Source organism: Stegostoma tigrinum, chromosome 31 (assembly GCF_030684315.1).
Source record: "Stegostoma tigrinum isolate sSteTig4 chromosome 31, sSteTig4.hap1, whole genome shotgun sequence".
Lineage (NCBI taxonomy): Eukaryota > Metazoa > Chordata > Chondrichthyes > Orectolobiformes > Stegostomatidae > Stegostoma > Stegostoma tigrinum.
This window is the reverse complement of record NC_081384.1, coordinates 12,704,852-12,718,743: the sequence shown is the minus strand read 5'-3', so window position 1 is coordinate 12,718,743 and position 13,892 is coordinate 12,704,852. Positions and strand designations below refer to the sequence as shown.

General features: G+C 41.2%; 1 protein-coding gene across 1 annotated transcript in view; it reads left to right on the top strand.

Moving 5' to 3' along the window:
* The window catches only part of dnajc7 (DnaJ (Hsp40) homolog, subfamily C, member 7), a 50,248-nt gene that overhangs the window by 16,724 nt on the left and 19,632 nt on the right, over positions 1-13,892 (top strand). The window contains exons 2-5 of the mRNA XM_048560451.2: positions 781-869; positions 3,015-3,139; positions 6,763-6,876; positions 13,620-13,694. Coding sequence (XP_048416408.1) covers positions 781-869; positions 3,015-3,139; positions 6,763-6,876; positions 13,620-13,694 — 403 coding nt within the window. The remainder of the gene's footprint in view (positions 1-780; positions 870-3,014; positions 3,140-6,762; positions 6,877-13,619; positions 13,695-13,892) is intronic.

The window sequence follows — 13,892 nt, the reverse complement described above, 5'->3', positions numbered from 1 at the left end:
TGCGCTATTGGTTGCCTGCCACTTCAGTACATCCCAGTGTTCCCTGGCCAACATTTCTGCCTCAGACATGCTTCACTGAGGCTCCTTGCAAGCTGAAGCACCCAAGTACCTCTCAGCCTTCAGAACTCAATATTGAGTTTAACAATTACAGAATGTGAACACCCTCCTGCATGTTTGCTACCGTCCTGCACGTGCGCTACCCTCCCCCCATACTCTACATTCTGATCTGTATAGGTTGCTCCTAGCACAGCCAGCCACTTTCAACCATTTATACTTCTCATTGTATTTTTCTCTCTCTCTGTTGACTGTGTACTGTATTCACTGTGCATTCCCAGTCCCAGATATCCTCAGTTCTTTAACAAGCTAATATTGTAAAAAACAATGGGGATGATCTGCACCACATTGGCGGCTTTGGGTACTGACCATCTTGATTGACAGAGTACTTGGCCGATGAGCCCTCTCCTGATGTTTAGCACTTTTACCAACCACTCTCCTGGACCCTTCTGCACTCCTTAGCCACCATTTCGGGTTGATAACAACCCCTAAATTTCATCAACAGATTGGGAAACCCTATGAGAGAGGTTATTTGCATAGCCTAAATTAAGAAACATAGAAAATGTACAAAAATGTTGGGTAGTGCACTTCAAAACGTTTTGTTAAATGATTGAAACCTCGAGATGTTTTAACATTTTTTGAGAACGGTTGAGGGAATAATGAAGTAGCTTACAACTGGGAAAAGAATTTGCAGTCCTCTAATAAATAAGTGTTTTAATTTCACAGAGAGGCTGAATTATTTAAAGAACAAGGCAATGCATTTTACGCAAAGAAGGACTACAACGAAGCATTTAATTACTACACAAAAGCAATAGGTAAGTATTTGTTTTAAGCCACCTCCTGATGCAGCTCCCTTAGGGAGTTTGTGTATTTTGTTATAAAACTTCGAAAATTATGCAAGGCTCTGCCCTATCTTAAGTGCTTGAATTCAGTTAAAATGACTTACTGCCATTTCTTTCCAGAGAATTTTCCCAAAACTGTTTTCAAACAAGAGTTGGATCACTCAACATCTCTAAGCATAATTGCAAGCACACTTGACTGACATAACTAAAGTGATATTTCTTTGCTTCTGCAAACACAAATATAAAAATTGGTAGTTTTGGTGGCTGTGGGCCACTGTACAAAACTGTTCCCAAAATTATGATGATTTCTAATATAACAACAAGGAGTGCTGATGTAACTTGAGGTTGGACTGAATATGTGGAGAAGCAGCAATGACATTTCAAGCCCACCTGTCAGGGGAACAGTCATTGGATTTGAACCTCTCAACATGGATACTGCCAGTCCTTCTGAATTTTTCCAACACTTCCTGTTTTTATTTCAGCTCTTCAGCACCCATGTTATTTTACTTTTACTTTTATTTACCATGACTTGATTTGGAAAGTGGCAGAGTTTGCATTGCTGTGTTTCTCAGGGCAGAGTACAAGAAATCAGTTTTGTCTCTAACTGGCATCATACCTGGTCAAATGATGCTTAATGCTGTACTTCTAATGTCAGCATGTCAAGTGTTGAATCCTCCATAAAACACAAATAAAAAAAAATAATCTAACAAATAGCAGCTACATTTATTGATTCTGACTAGACAGAAGGTGAATAAGATGAGTGTTGCAAAAAATGTCCCGTTAATTTATTTGGCAAGGAAAGAATACCAGATGGCAATTCAACAGAAAACATCAGTGTTCTGTTTGTGCAGATTGAAAGTGATGATCTTTCTAGTACAGTGCTCTATTCTTAATTTTACAAAGTAGCTTCACTCATTAGGATGCTATGATTGGCTTGAGTTTTATCAGGATCAAAAGCAGCAGTTGCTGGAAGGGCTCAGCAGGTCTGGCAGCGTCTGTAGAAAAAAATCAGAGTTAAATTTTGGGTCCAGTGACCCTTTCTCAGTTCTGTTTTTGTTCCTGATTTATAGCATCTGCAGTTCTCTCAGTATTTCAGCTCTGTTCAAGGAAGCTGGAGTGAAATGGAATCCAGCTTAATTTGTGCTTAAATGGTCTCTGTCAAGGGGCTCATGCGTCAAAGAATGATACAGATATGAGGTACTAGAGAATTGCTAACGGTTGAGGATTCAAATGCCATCCTTTCAATCTAGAGAAAATTGGAGCAAAGGTGAAAATATGATACAAGTGCCCTTAAAAGTTCTAAGTAATCTTGGCACAATGTTAATTTTAATCTGTAGTCCTTTTCAGAGCCAGAGCTGTTGTAACTTTAAAGAATTGTCCAATCTTTTATTTTAATTATCACAGTCAGAAGGATAAGGATAGAGTAGGATTTCACAGAATTGCTCCACAAGTTTTGTCACCAATTTCCTAATATAAAGGGATATTTTACTGGTAGTCCTTCTGATCATAACTTGTGAAAGGCAGTTTATATGTTGCTTTATGTTTGGAAACATGAAAATATTCAGAATCAAACTTTTGTAGCTGAGTTCCACACTCTGAGTTTGAGAAAATAATTTCCTTTTCACTAGACAGCAAAAGCTTAATGACAGGTAAGAACTTAAAGTCATCGACAAAACCAGAGTAACCCTGAAGTGTTAACTTGTTTAATATAGAACAAAGGAATCAACCTTTGGACTGTTTCTACCACAGAAGAATTGTCTGTTTACCTGTAGAACTTGAGAAAACATTTTACTAATAAAAAAGGGGATGGTTGTCATTTCAATGAGCATTGGGAAATAAAGCAGTATAAAGTTTATTCCTGGTCAGTAGACCATTCAGATTTCTTCAAATTAGGGAATGGAACATTATAAATGACTTGTTTAAGCTCCTGAAGGAGCTTTGTGGGTAACTACTCATCGGTGGCTAATGTTGACTATAGAGTTTACTTTCTCCTTTTAAAGACTTAGGAGGTATAATTACGAATGTGTGTCTGCCTGTTAACATAAAGTAATAGTTCAGCATTTGCCATTTCTATGATCTGTTCAACAACTCCTGGCAAATGTACATTTGTTTTCCCAGATATCTGTCCTAAAAATGCCAGTTACTATGGCAACCGAGCAGCAACTCTTATGATGATTGGTAAGTTCCAGGAGGCTCTTGAAGATGCACAGCAGGCTGTGAGGCTGGATGACACTTTTGTGAGGGTATGTCATGGATGAATTGATTTGTAGTATAGGGTATTAGTGAATCTCTGTGTCTTTTTTGTTATTGTATAATAGATGACAGAATTCTCTTTTGTTTCTCATTTCATTCTCCACTATCCTCGTTGAGTTGTTGCTAACCTCGACCTCTGAAATTTTGTTCACTTTTGTCTTTTCCCCTCTATAGCTGATGAATGTACTCACATTCACTTCACATCATCGTGAATGTCTTATTTTCATCCTGAAGTGTATTGACTCACTTTAAAACAAAAGTTATCATGTAGATAAAACTCTAATGTATGCAGTGGTAGCTTGTGCCTTTGAGATAATTCAAGAAAAGTAGACTTTAAATATTTAAATATTGTTTTAGTAAATTTGCACACTTGTTAGCTTGAGCTGTGAATTAGCTTCTGGAATGAACTGAAAAGTAGTAGGGTTGTCAATGGGCCTGTTAAGCTCAGACATGCCAATAGCCCATAGAATATAACTCAATAATTCCCAATTTACTTTGCAGGGTTGCCTCCAACGGTGCACTTCTTGTTGCCAATTTGTAAAGTAAGCAAAGTACGACAGTGCCACTGGAGTCCCCAAGATGCCCTGGGACTAAATTTGCCACATGCCTCAGATTTCTGTATGCCAGTGATGCAAATGTAAAACAACTGTCTCCAGCAGTACTCGAATAACATAAAACATCTTGGACCTGGCTACAGTTGAGCTGGCCCCTCAGCTCATCAGTACAAGACAACAGTGTGCTTTTGTATTTTCGGCCTTTATGTAGCTTCCCTGAAAATATGGAAACAGCCCAGCCAGAAAGAAAGAAGTTTCAAAAATGTCATTTTCTAAACTATGTATCCAAATTGCTTTAAACATTACAACTTCCTGTTAACTCTAAATTCACAAACAAATCTGTTGTCACACATATGCAGAAACATGGCTACTGCGTAAACATAACTGATCGTAACATTCTGTGGAATGAATGTGCAATACTGTTATTTGATCATAAAATGATTCCTACTTTTCTAACCGACAGTTGTTCACAACTCAAGTTTAGAAGAATAAAAATTTTAATTGTTTTGATGGTGTTTTGTACATATATGACATGAAATTTCATATCTGTTGTATTCCTGTTAGTGCTGACTCATACCAACAAATTGCTGTTGCTGTGGCTGCATTTTTTTTGTGCCAACTTATGTAGTTCTTTCTCCCTGTGATTTTCTGTGGTTCACTGCAGAATAAAGGCATTGATAATCTGTTGGTAGGAGAGCATTTTGGTGGTAGTGATCATAACTCTGTTACTTTTACAAAAGTCATGAATAGGATAGGTGCATACAACAGGGTAGGGTTTGTAATTGGAGGAAGGGTGATTATAATTCTGTTAGGCAAGAACTGGGTAACATAAAATGGGAACAGATGCTGTCAGGGAAGAGCAGTATTGAAATGTGGAGATTATTTAAGGAATGCATACTGCGTGTGCTCGATATGTTTGTCCCTAGCAGGCAGGGAAGATGCGGTTGAGTGAGGGAGCTTAGGTTCTCATGAGAGGTCGAATAAATGGTTAAGATGAACAAGGACTCTTATATGAAGTTTAGGAAACAAGGATCGGAAAAGGCTCTAGAAGGATACAAGTTAGCCAGGAAGGAGCTGAAGAGAGGGCTTAGGAGAGCTATAAGGGGGGATGAGAAAACCTTGGCAGATAGGATCAAGGAAAACTCCAAGGCTTTTTACACATATGTGAGGAATAAGAGAATGACCAGACAAAGGGTAGGGCCGATCAAGGATTGTAAAGGGAATTTGTGCATGGAGTCTAAAGAGATAGAAGAAGTCCTTAATGAATACTTTTCTTCAGTATTCACAACTGAGAGGGACCTAGTTGTAGAGGAGGACAGTGTGAAACAGGCTGGTAGGCTAGAGGAAGTCGATGTTAGTTAGGAAGCTGTACTAGGAATTTTGAGGAACTTGAAGATAGATAAGTCTCCTGGGCCTCATGGCATTTATCCAAAGATTCTATGGGAAGCAAGGTAAGGGGTCCTTTGGCGATGATCTTTTCGTTCTCACTGTCCACGGGTATAATGTCAGAAGATTAGAGAGAGGCAAATGCCATTCCCTTGTTCAAAAAAGGGAATAGGGATAACCCTTGCAACCCTGGAAGTTAGTTTTACGTCACTGGTGGGCAAATTATTGGAAAAGGCCCTGAGAGATAGCATTTGTGATCACTTGGATAGGCACAGTTTGATTTGTGATAGTCAGCTTGGATTGTGAGGGGTAGATCATGCCTCACAAACCTTATTGAATTCTTTGAAGAGGTGACCAAACATGTGGATGAAGTTAGAGCAGTGGATGTGGTATACGTGGATTTAAGTAAGGTGTTTGATAAGGTTCCCCATGGCAAGCTCATGCAGAAAGTATGGGGGCATGGAATAGGGGTAAATGTGGTAGATTTGATTCAGAATTGGCTGACCCTTAGACAAAGGGTGATAGTGGATGTTAAATATTCAACATGGTGCTCAGTTACCAGTCGTGTACCACAAGGATCTGTTCTGTGTCCTCTTCTATTTGTGATTTTTGTAAATGATTTGGATGTAGGAGTGGAAGTATAGATTAGTAAGCTAGCGGACGATACAAAAATGGTTTGAGTTGTCGATAGTGCCGAGTGCTGTTGTAGGTTACGAAGGGACGTTGATAGGATGCAGAGCTGGGCTGAGAAGTGGCAGATGGAGTTTAACCCTGAAGTTTGAGGTGATTCATTTCGGAAGGACAAACTTGAAAGCAGAATACAGGGTTAAGAGAAAGATTCTTGGCAGTGTGGCGGAGCAGAGGGATCTTGGGGTTCATGTCCACAGTTCCCTGAAAGCTGCCACCCAGGTGGATAGAGTTGTTAAGAAGGCGTATGGTGTGTTAGCTTTCATTAATAGAGGGATTAGTTCAAGAGCTGTGAGATTATACTCCAGCTGTACAAAAGCCTGGTTCAGCCACATCTGGAGTATTGCATCCAGTTCTGGTCGCCTCATCACAGGAAAGACGAAACATTGAAAAAGATGCAGAGAAGATTTACCAGGATGTTGCCTGGAATGGAAGGAAAGCCTTACAAGAAAAGTTGAAAGAGTTAGGGCTTTTCTCTTTAGAATGACGAAGGATGAGAGGTGACTTGATAGAGGTGTACAAAGTGGTCAGAGGTATAGATAGAGTGGACAGCCAGAGACTTTTTCCTAGGAAGGAGGTAGCTATTACAAGGGGGCGTAGTTTTAAAGTGAGTGGAGGTAGATAGAGGGGAGAGATTAGAGATAGGTTCTTTACTCTGATAGAGGTAGCGGTGTGGAATTTATTGCTGGAGTTGGTAGTGGAGTCAGCCTCATTAGGGCATTTAAGCGGCTAAGAGATAGGCATTTGGATGATACAATAAGGTAGGGGTGGACGTTAGATTGACCTTGGGTTCAGGGTAAAAGTTCAGCATAATATCATGGGCCGAAGGGCCTGTACCGTACTGTATTGCTCCTTTTCTAATCAAAGACTGCATCATTAGTTGAAGTGGAAGCAAGCCCCTATTTTTATTTGATGCTACAACTGCGCACTTCTATGGTGCAAATTTAAAAATGCCGCAAATTGATGCCATTCTCTTTTAATTTCAGGGTCACCTGCGAGAGGGAAAATGCCATCTATCTTTAGGGAATGCTATGGCAGCTGGCCGATGTTTCCAAAAAGTCCTGGAACTGGAACCCCATAGCTCCCAGGCACTTAGCGAGGTATGCGGCATGCTTGTTATAGAAATTGCCAGAATTTGATTTACCAAGCAACTTACCAGCTGTACTAGATTCTAATGTCTAGCAGCATTGTTTCTAAACTTCATTACAAATGTTGAGAACACTTGTGCTGTTTGCTGTGACCAACTATTAGAATCATATTTTCATTTAACTGCACTGCCACTTGCCCACTGACTAGTTTTTTGGGTGAGGAGGGAGGAAACACTGTGGTTCAAAGCATAGGTCAGAGGCTAGGAATCCTGTGGCTAGTAACTCAGCTGTTGACTGTGCAAAGGTTTGTCCACCATCTTCAAGGTGCAAGTTAGGAGTGTAATGGAATATTCGCTACCTGCTTGGTTGAGGGCATCTCCAACCACACTCAAGCTTGATGCTATTCAAGACAAAGCAGTCCACTTGATTGGCACCACCTCCACAGACATTGGTGACGGAGTAGTCAATGTGCAGTAGCAGCAGTGTGTACTAACTATAAGATATACTGCCACAATTCACAAAAGCTCCTTAGTGCCTTCCAAATCTATGACCACTATCATCTAGAAGGACAAAGGCAGCAGACATATGGAAACACCTCACCCCGCAAGTTCCTTTCCAAGCCACTCACATCTGAATTAGAAATATATCGCTGCTCCTTAAGTGTTGCTGGGTCAGAATCGTGGAACACCTTCCTGACAATACCTATATCAAATGAACTGCATTGATTCAAGAGTGCAGCTCACCACCAGCTTCTCAAGGGCACTTAGAGCAGGGCAATAAGCATCCACATCCCCTGGACGAGAAAAGGGAAAAGGGAGTCTACATTGGGATCACACTGACGATGGGAGGTTAGGAACAGATTGCATATCCAACTTCAAGTGATGAACGTGTAAAGGAAGAACTTTCAAATCAGAGGGGGCAAAAACGATGGCTGGTTATCATCAACAGACGAAGGGAACTGAAGTTAGTGCTTTCATAAGATCATAAAGCAGTGGAAAATACAAGAAAAGCAAGATAGGTTGAAGGTGGAGAAAGAGATGATGGTGCAAGTTAGGAGGAGAAAGCATCTGTTATTAGTGCACAGAATCAAAAGAAAAATCCAGGATAATAATGTCTTCAGGAGAGACTGAGGAGAAAGATATATTGCTCAATCTGGTTAATCACTCCATTCTAGGTTCCCTCCAGATGCTAATATACTGCAATAACATTTCCATAAATGATTGATCTGCATTGAAACGGCTCCATGTGGAAGAAAAAAAAGTGATAGAAATATTAAGAATAACAAGAAAAGTTAGTGACGTAGTCATAGATGTTAATAATTGAAAAGAACAATCTCTGTGCTGAAGCTGAGATACTACATTGTACACAGTATTGGTCACATTATTTAAAGAAGAGTGTAAATGAGTTGGAAATAATTCAGGGGAAGTTTACTAGACTAATATCTAAAATGGGGGAACTAAGTTTACAATGAAAGATTGGACAGGATAAGCTAGAGTTTTGAAGGATAAGAGGTGACTTGATTGGTGTGTCAAAACCTGTTTGAACAGGTTGATTGAAAATACCTGAGGTCTTGACAAGGTGAATGTGGAGAGGATCATTCCTGTTATGGGAGATTCCAGAATGGGTGATAAGAACTAGGAGCAGGAGTAGGCCATCTGGCCCCTCGAGCCTGCCCTGCCATTTAGTAAGATCATGGCTGATCTTTTTGAGACTCAGCTCCACTTACCTACGCGTTCACCATAACCCTTAATTCCTCTACTGTTCAAAACTTTATCTAGCCTTGCCTTAAAAACGTTCAGCGAGGTAGCTTCACTGGGCAGGGAATTCCACAGGTTCACAACCCTTTGGGTGAAGAAGTTCTTCCTGACCTCAGTTCTACATCTGCTTCCCTTTATTTTGAGACTATGCCCTCTCGTGCTAGTTTCACCTGCTTGCGAAAACAACCTCCCTGCCTCCACCTTATCTATTCCCTTCATAATCTTATATGTTTCTATAAGATCTCCCCTCATTCTTCTGAATTCCAATGAGTATAGTCCCAGTCTACTCAGTCTCTCGTCATAATCCAACCCTCTCGACTCTGGAAACAACGGAGTGAATCTCCTCTGCACCCCCTCCATTGCTGGTATATCTCTTCTCAAGTAAGAAGACCAAAACTGCACACAGTACTCCAGATATGGCCTCACCAGGACCCTATACAGCAGCAGTATAGCCTCCCTGTTCTTAAACTCCACCCCTCTAATAACGACAGACAAAATTCCATTTGCCTTTTTAATTACCTGCTGCACCTGCAATCCTACTTTTCACGATTCATGCACAAGGACACCCAAGTCCCTCTGCACAACAGCATGCTGCAGGTTTTTACCATTTAAAACATAGTCCGTTTTGCTGTTATTCCTACCAAAACAGATGACCTCACACTTATCAACATTGTACTCCATCTGCCAGACCTTTGCCCACTCACTTAGACTGTCTATATCCCTCTGCAGACTTTCAGTGTCTTCTGCACACTTTGCTCTCATCTTACTGTCATCTGCAAATTTTGACACACCACACTTCGCCCCCAACTCCAAATCATTGACCTAAATTGTAAACAGTTTCGGTCCCAACACTGATCCCTGAGGCATACCACTAGCCACTGACCGCCAACCAGAAAAACACCCATTTAGCCCTTCTCTTTGCTTTCTACTGGTCAACCAATCCTCCATCCATGCCAATACATTACCTGTAATACTGTGCATCTTTATCTTATGTGGCAGCCTTTGGTGTGGCACCTTGTCAAATGCCTTCTGGAAGTCCAGATACACCACATCCACAGGTTCCCCATTGTCCACCGTGCAAGTAATGTCCTCAATGAATTCCACCAAATTAGTTAAACATGACCTATCCTTCACGAACCCATGCTGGGTGTTCCCAGTGGGACAATTTATATCCAGATGTCTTGCTTTTTCTTTCTTACTGATAGATTCAAGCATTTTCCCCACGACTGAAGTTAATCTAACTGGCCTATAGTTACCTGCTTTTTGTCTACTTCCTTTTTTAAACAGTGGTGTCATATTGGCTGTTTTCCAATCTGTGGGAACCACCCCAGAGCCCGGTGAATTTTAGTAAGTAATTACTAGTGCGTTTGCTATTTCCCCCATCACCTCTTTTAGTACCCTGGGATGCATTTCATCAGGGCCAGGAGACTTGTCTACCTTTAGCCCCATTGGCTTGCCCAGCACTGCCTCCTTAGTGATAATCATAGTTTCTAGGTCCTCACCTGCTATAACCTTCTTGCCATTAGTTTTTGGCATGTTATTTGTGTCTTCCACTGTGAAGACCGACACAAAAAAACTGTTTAATGTCTCGGCTATTTCCTCATTCCCAATTATTAAATTGGCCTTCTCATCCTCTAAAGGACCAGTGTTTACCTTCACCACTCTTTTATGATTTACATATTTATGGAAACTTTTGCTGCCTGTTTTATATTCTGAGCTAGTTTACTCTCATAATCTATTTTGCTTTTCTTTATAACTTTTTTTTTATGGCTTTCTGTTGGCCTTTAAAGATTTCCCAGTCTACTAGTTTCCCACTAGTCTTGTTTTTTTGTATGTGTTTTTTTTCAATCTGATACTTACCTTTATTTCCTTAGATATCCATGGCTGGCTCTCTCGTTTCCTACGGTTTTTCTTTATCATTGGAATATGCTTACGCTGAGCACCGTGAAAAATCATTTGGAAGTCCTCCACTGTTCCTCAGTTGACCCACCATAAAGTTTTTGCTCCCATTCTACCTTAGCCAACTCCTCCCTTATTCCTTCATCATCTCCCTTGTTTAAGCACGGGACATAGGTACTGGATTTAACCTTCTCACGCTCCATCTGCATTTTAAATTCAACCCTGCTATGATCACTCCTTCCGAGAGGATTCCTAAATGTGAGATCATTAATTATTCCTGTCTCGTTACACAGGACTAGATCTAGAATAGCTTGCTCCCTTGTAGGTTCCATTACATATTGTTCAAGGAAATTATGACGGATGCATTCTGTGAACCCCTCCTCAAGGCTGCCATGACCAACCTGGTTTGACCAATCTATATGTAGATTAAAATCCCCCATGATAATTGCTGTACTATTTTTACATGCATTAGCTATTTCTATGTTTATTGCCCACCCCACCACGATGTCATTATTTGGTGGCCTATAGATCACAGCTATCGGTGACTTCTCACTGCTATTCCTAATTTCCACCCAAATGGATTCAACGTTTTGTTCAGCAGAACCTGTATCATCTCTCACTACCGCCCTGATATCATCCTTAAAAATCAGAGCAACACCACCTCCCTTACCTTCCTGTCCGTCCTTCCGAACAATTTGATACCCCTGGATATTTAACTCCCAGTCATGACCATCCTGTAGCCATGTCTGTGTAATGGCCACTACATCATACCCATTTGCCATGATTTGCACCGTCAACTGAACCACCTTGTTTCGAATGCTCCAAGCATTCAGATAAAGTGCCCTAATCCAGTTTTTGCACCTTTTTAGGTCCTAATACTAACAGCTCTTGAGTTCTCCTTCCCTTTAACTTTTTTCCTAGTTTTCAATGAAGTTGAAGCTTCCTCATCACCTACTGACCTGCTGCTTTTCCTTACATTAATTGTTATTCTCCCTCTACGCTCACCACCTTCTCCCCCCCCCCCCCCAACTTACTAGCTTAAACTCCTATTAACCACTCTATATTTACCCTTGTCATCCGAACACTGGACCTGGCCCTGTTCAGGTGGAGTCCATCCCAGTGGTATAGATCCGTCTTGTCCCAGATCTGCTGCCAGTGCCCCACAAAAAGGAAACTCTCTTTCCCGCACCACTCTTAGCCACGTGTTTACTTTCCTGATCCTCGCCTCCCTATGCCAATTTGCACGTGGCTCAGGCAGCAATCCAGAGATTATGACCCTTGAAGACATGTGTTTTAATTTTGTTCCTAGCTTTTCATAATCCCAAAGCAGGTCCTGTTTCCTAGTCCTGCCTGTGTCGTTGGTCTCTACATGGACCACAACAACTGGATCCTCACTCTACCTCCCTAGTGTCCTCTCAGGCCGGTCAGAGTTGTCTCGCACCCTGGCACCGGACAGGCAACACACCCTGTGGGATTCTCTATCCTGCTCACAGAGGATATTGTCTATCCCTCGATGATGGAATCCCCTACCACTACGATCTGTCTTTTTGCTCCCCCCTCTTGAATTGCCTCCTGGACCGTGGTGCCATGGTCAGTTGGCTCATCCTTCCTGCAGCCCTGTTCCTCATCTACGCGGGGAGCAAGTGCCTCATACCTGTGGGACAATGTCAAGGGCTGCGGCTCCTGTGTTCCTGTCTGCAGGGTCCCTCTACCTGGCTTACTTGCAGTCACACACTGCTGTCCCGGCCCACCGATCGTATTAACATTAGTTAATCTACCAGATGTGACTGCCTCCTGGAACACAGCATCCAGGTATTTCTCCCCCTCCCGGATGTGCCGCATTGTTTGGAGTTCGGATTCCAGCTCGTCAGCTTTGAGCCGGAGCTCCTCAAGCATCCAACACTTGCTGCAGATGTGGTCACTGCCGTTCTCAATGGGATCAGCTCGCTCCCACATCATACAGCTACAACACATCACCTGGCCTGCCATCTCTACTAGTTAATTATTTAGAATTAATTAGGTTTTTTTTAAGCTTCACAATCTTCTCTGCACCAGTAAGTTTACTCTGTTATATACTCAAACAGACTCCGGCTTTGCCTTCCCACCCGCTCCCAGAGGATTTGGTGTCTAGGTGACGGGAAAAAATGCAAATAGCTTACCTGCTCATCACACTTAGTCATTATTATTAGTTTAGAGGAGGTGGAAGGGTGGGAGACACTACGCGTACAGTGTCTCAGGTATTAGTTAATTCCCAAATTTATTGGGTGAAAGCTTACCTTCCCAGGCTGCCCTTGCACTTTCTCCCAGACGCCTGCTGCTGAAACAACTGAAGGCCGCAATCACACGAGGTAAGACTTTTGTAATCGAAAAGCTTACCTTCTCAGCCTGCCCTCACACTTTCCCCTGGACTCCTACAGCTGAAACATGTTTAAAAATCATGAATCACTTGTTTAAAACTTGAATCAAATTTATTTTCTCTGAGGGCTGAGAGAGTTTGAAACTCTTCCTGAAAGGGTGGTGGGGCAGAACCCTCAACTATTTTCATAGCAAAAGTGGATATATCCTTCTTTAGCCAGCAGGTGGGAGGTTACCATAGGCAATTTGGGAACGTGGATTTGAGATCTTATTGAATGGGGGAACAGATTTGAGGAGCTGACTGGTGAGTATGCAGAAATTGATGTCAACAACAAAGGACTACTGATAATAAGAGTTTTCAGAAGTTCTGAGGAATTAAACAGAGTCGATCATGGACTTCTTAAACGAGCTGGGATCATTCCCAGAAGAAAGATATTTTTAAGTTTGCATTAATTATGTACTATCATGTGTATTTTAATCATAGGCAAATTATATTGTGCAAATCACTGAATGTCCACAGTGAAACATCTCTCTCTCACTTTGATCACTTGCACCAATCTTTTACCTTTTATGATCACACAAAATGCAAAGCAAGTTAACATGACATTGTCAACCTGGCAAAATCAGTATTGTGTCTTTTTCTTAATTCAATAAGGTAGATCCTATCCAAGTATGAACTCAGTTATTTTAGGAAGTTGACTTTGTTTGGAGTCTGTTATTTAGATATTCCTGTTATTTCTGTAGCTGAAGAATGCAGAAGCAGTGTTGGAGTACGAAAGAATAGCTGAACTTGGCTATGTCAAAAGAGATTTCAGAAAGGTAATTTGACCGTCATATGTATATTATTTGGAATGTATTATAATTTAATTAATTGAAAAAGTTAAAATTTGTTTTTAAAAGTTGTTTCATGTAAACATTCAGGAAGTGCATGACTGGCTGAGTTTCAGGGTAGAAAATCTACAAATTTATGCAGAATAAAGTAAAATAGTCTGACTTTGCAAACTGGTATGAGAAGTT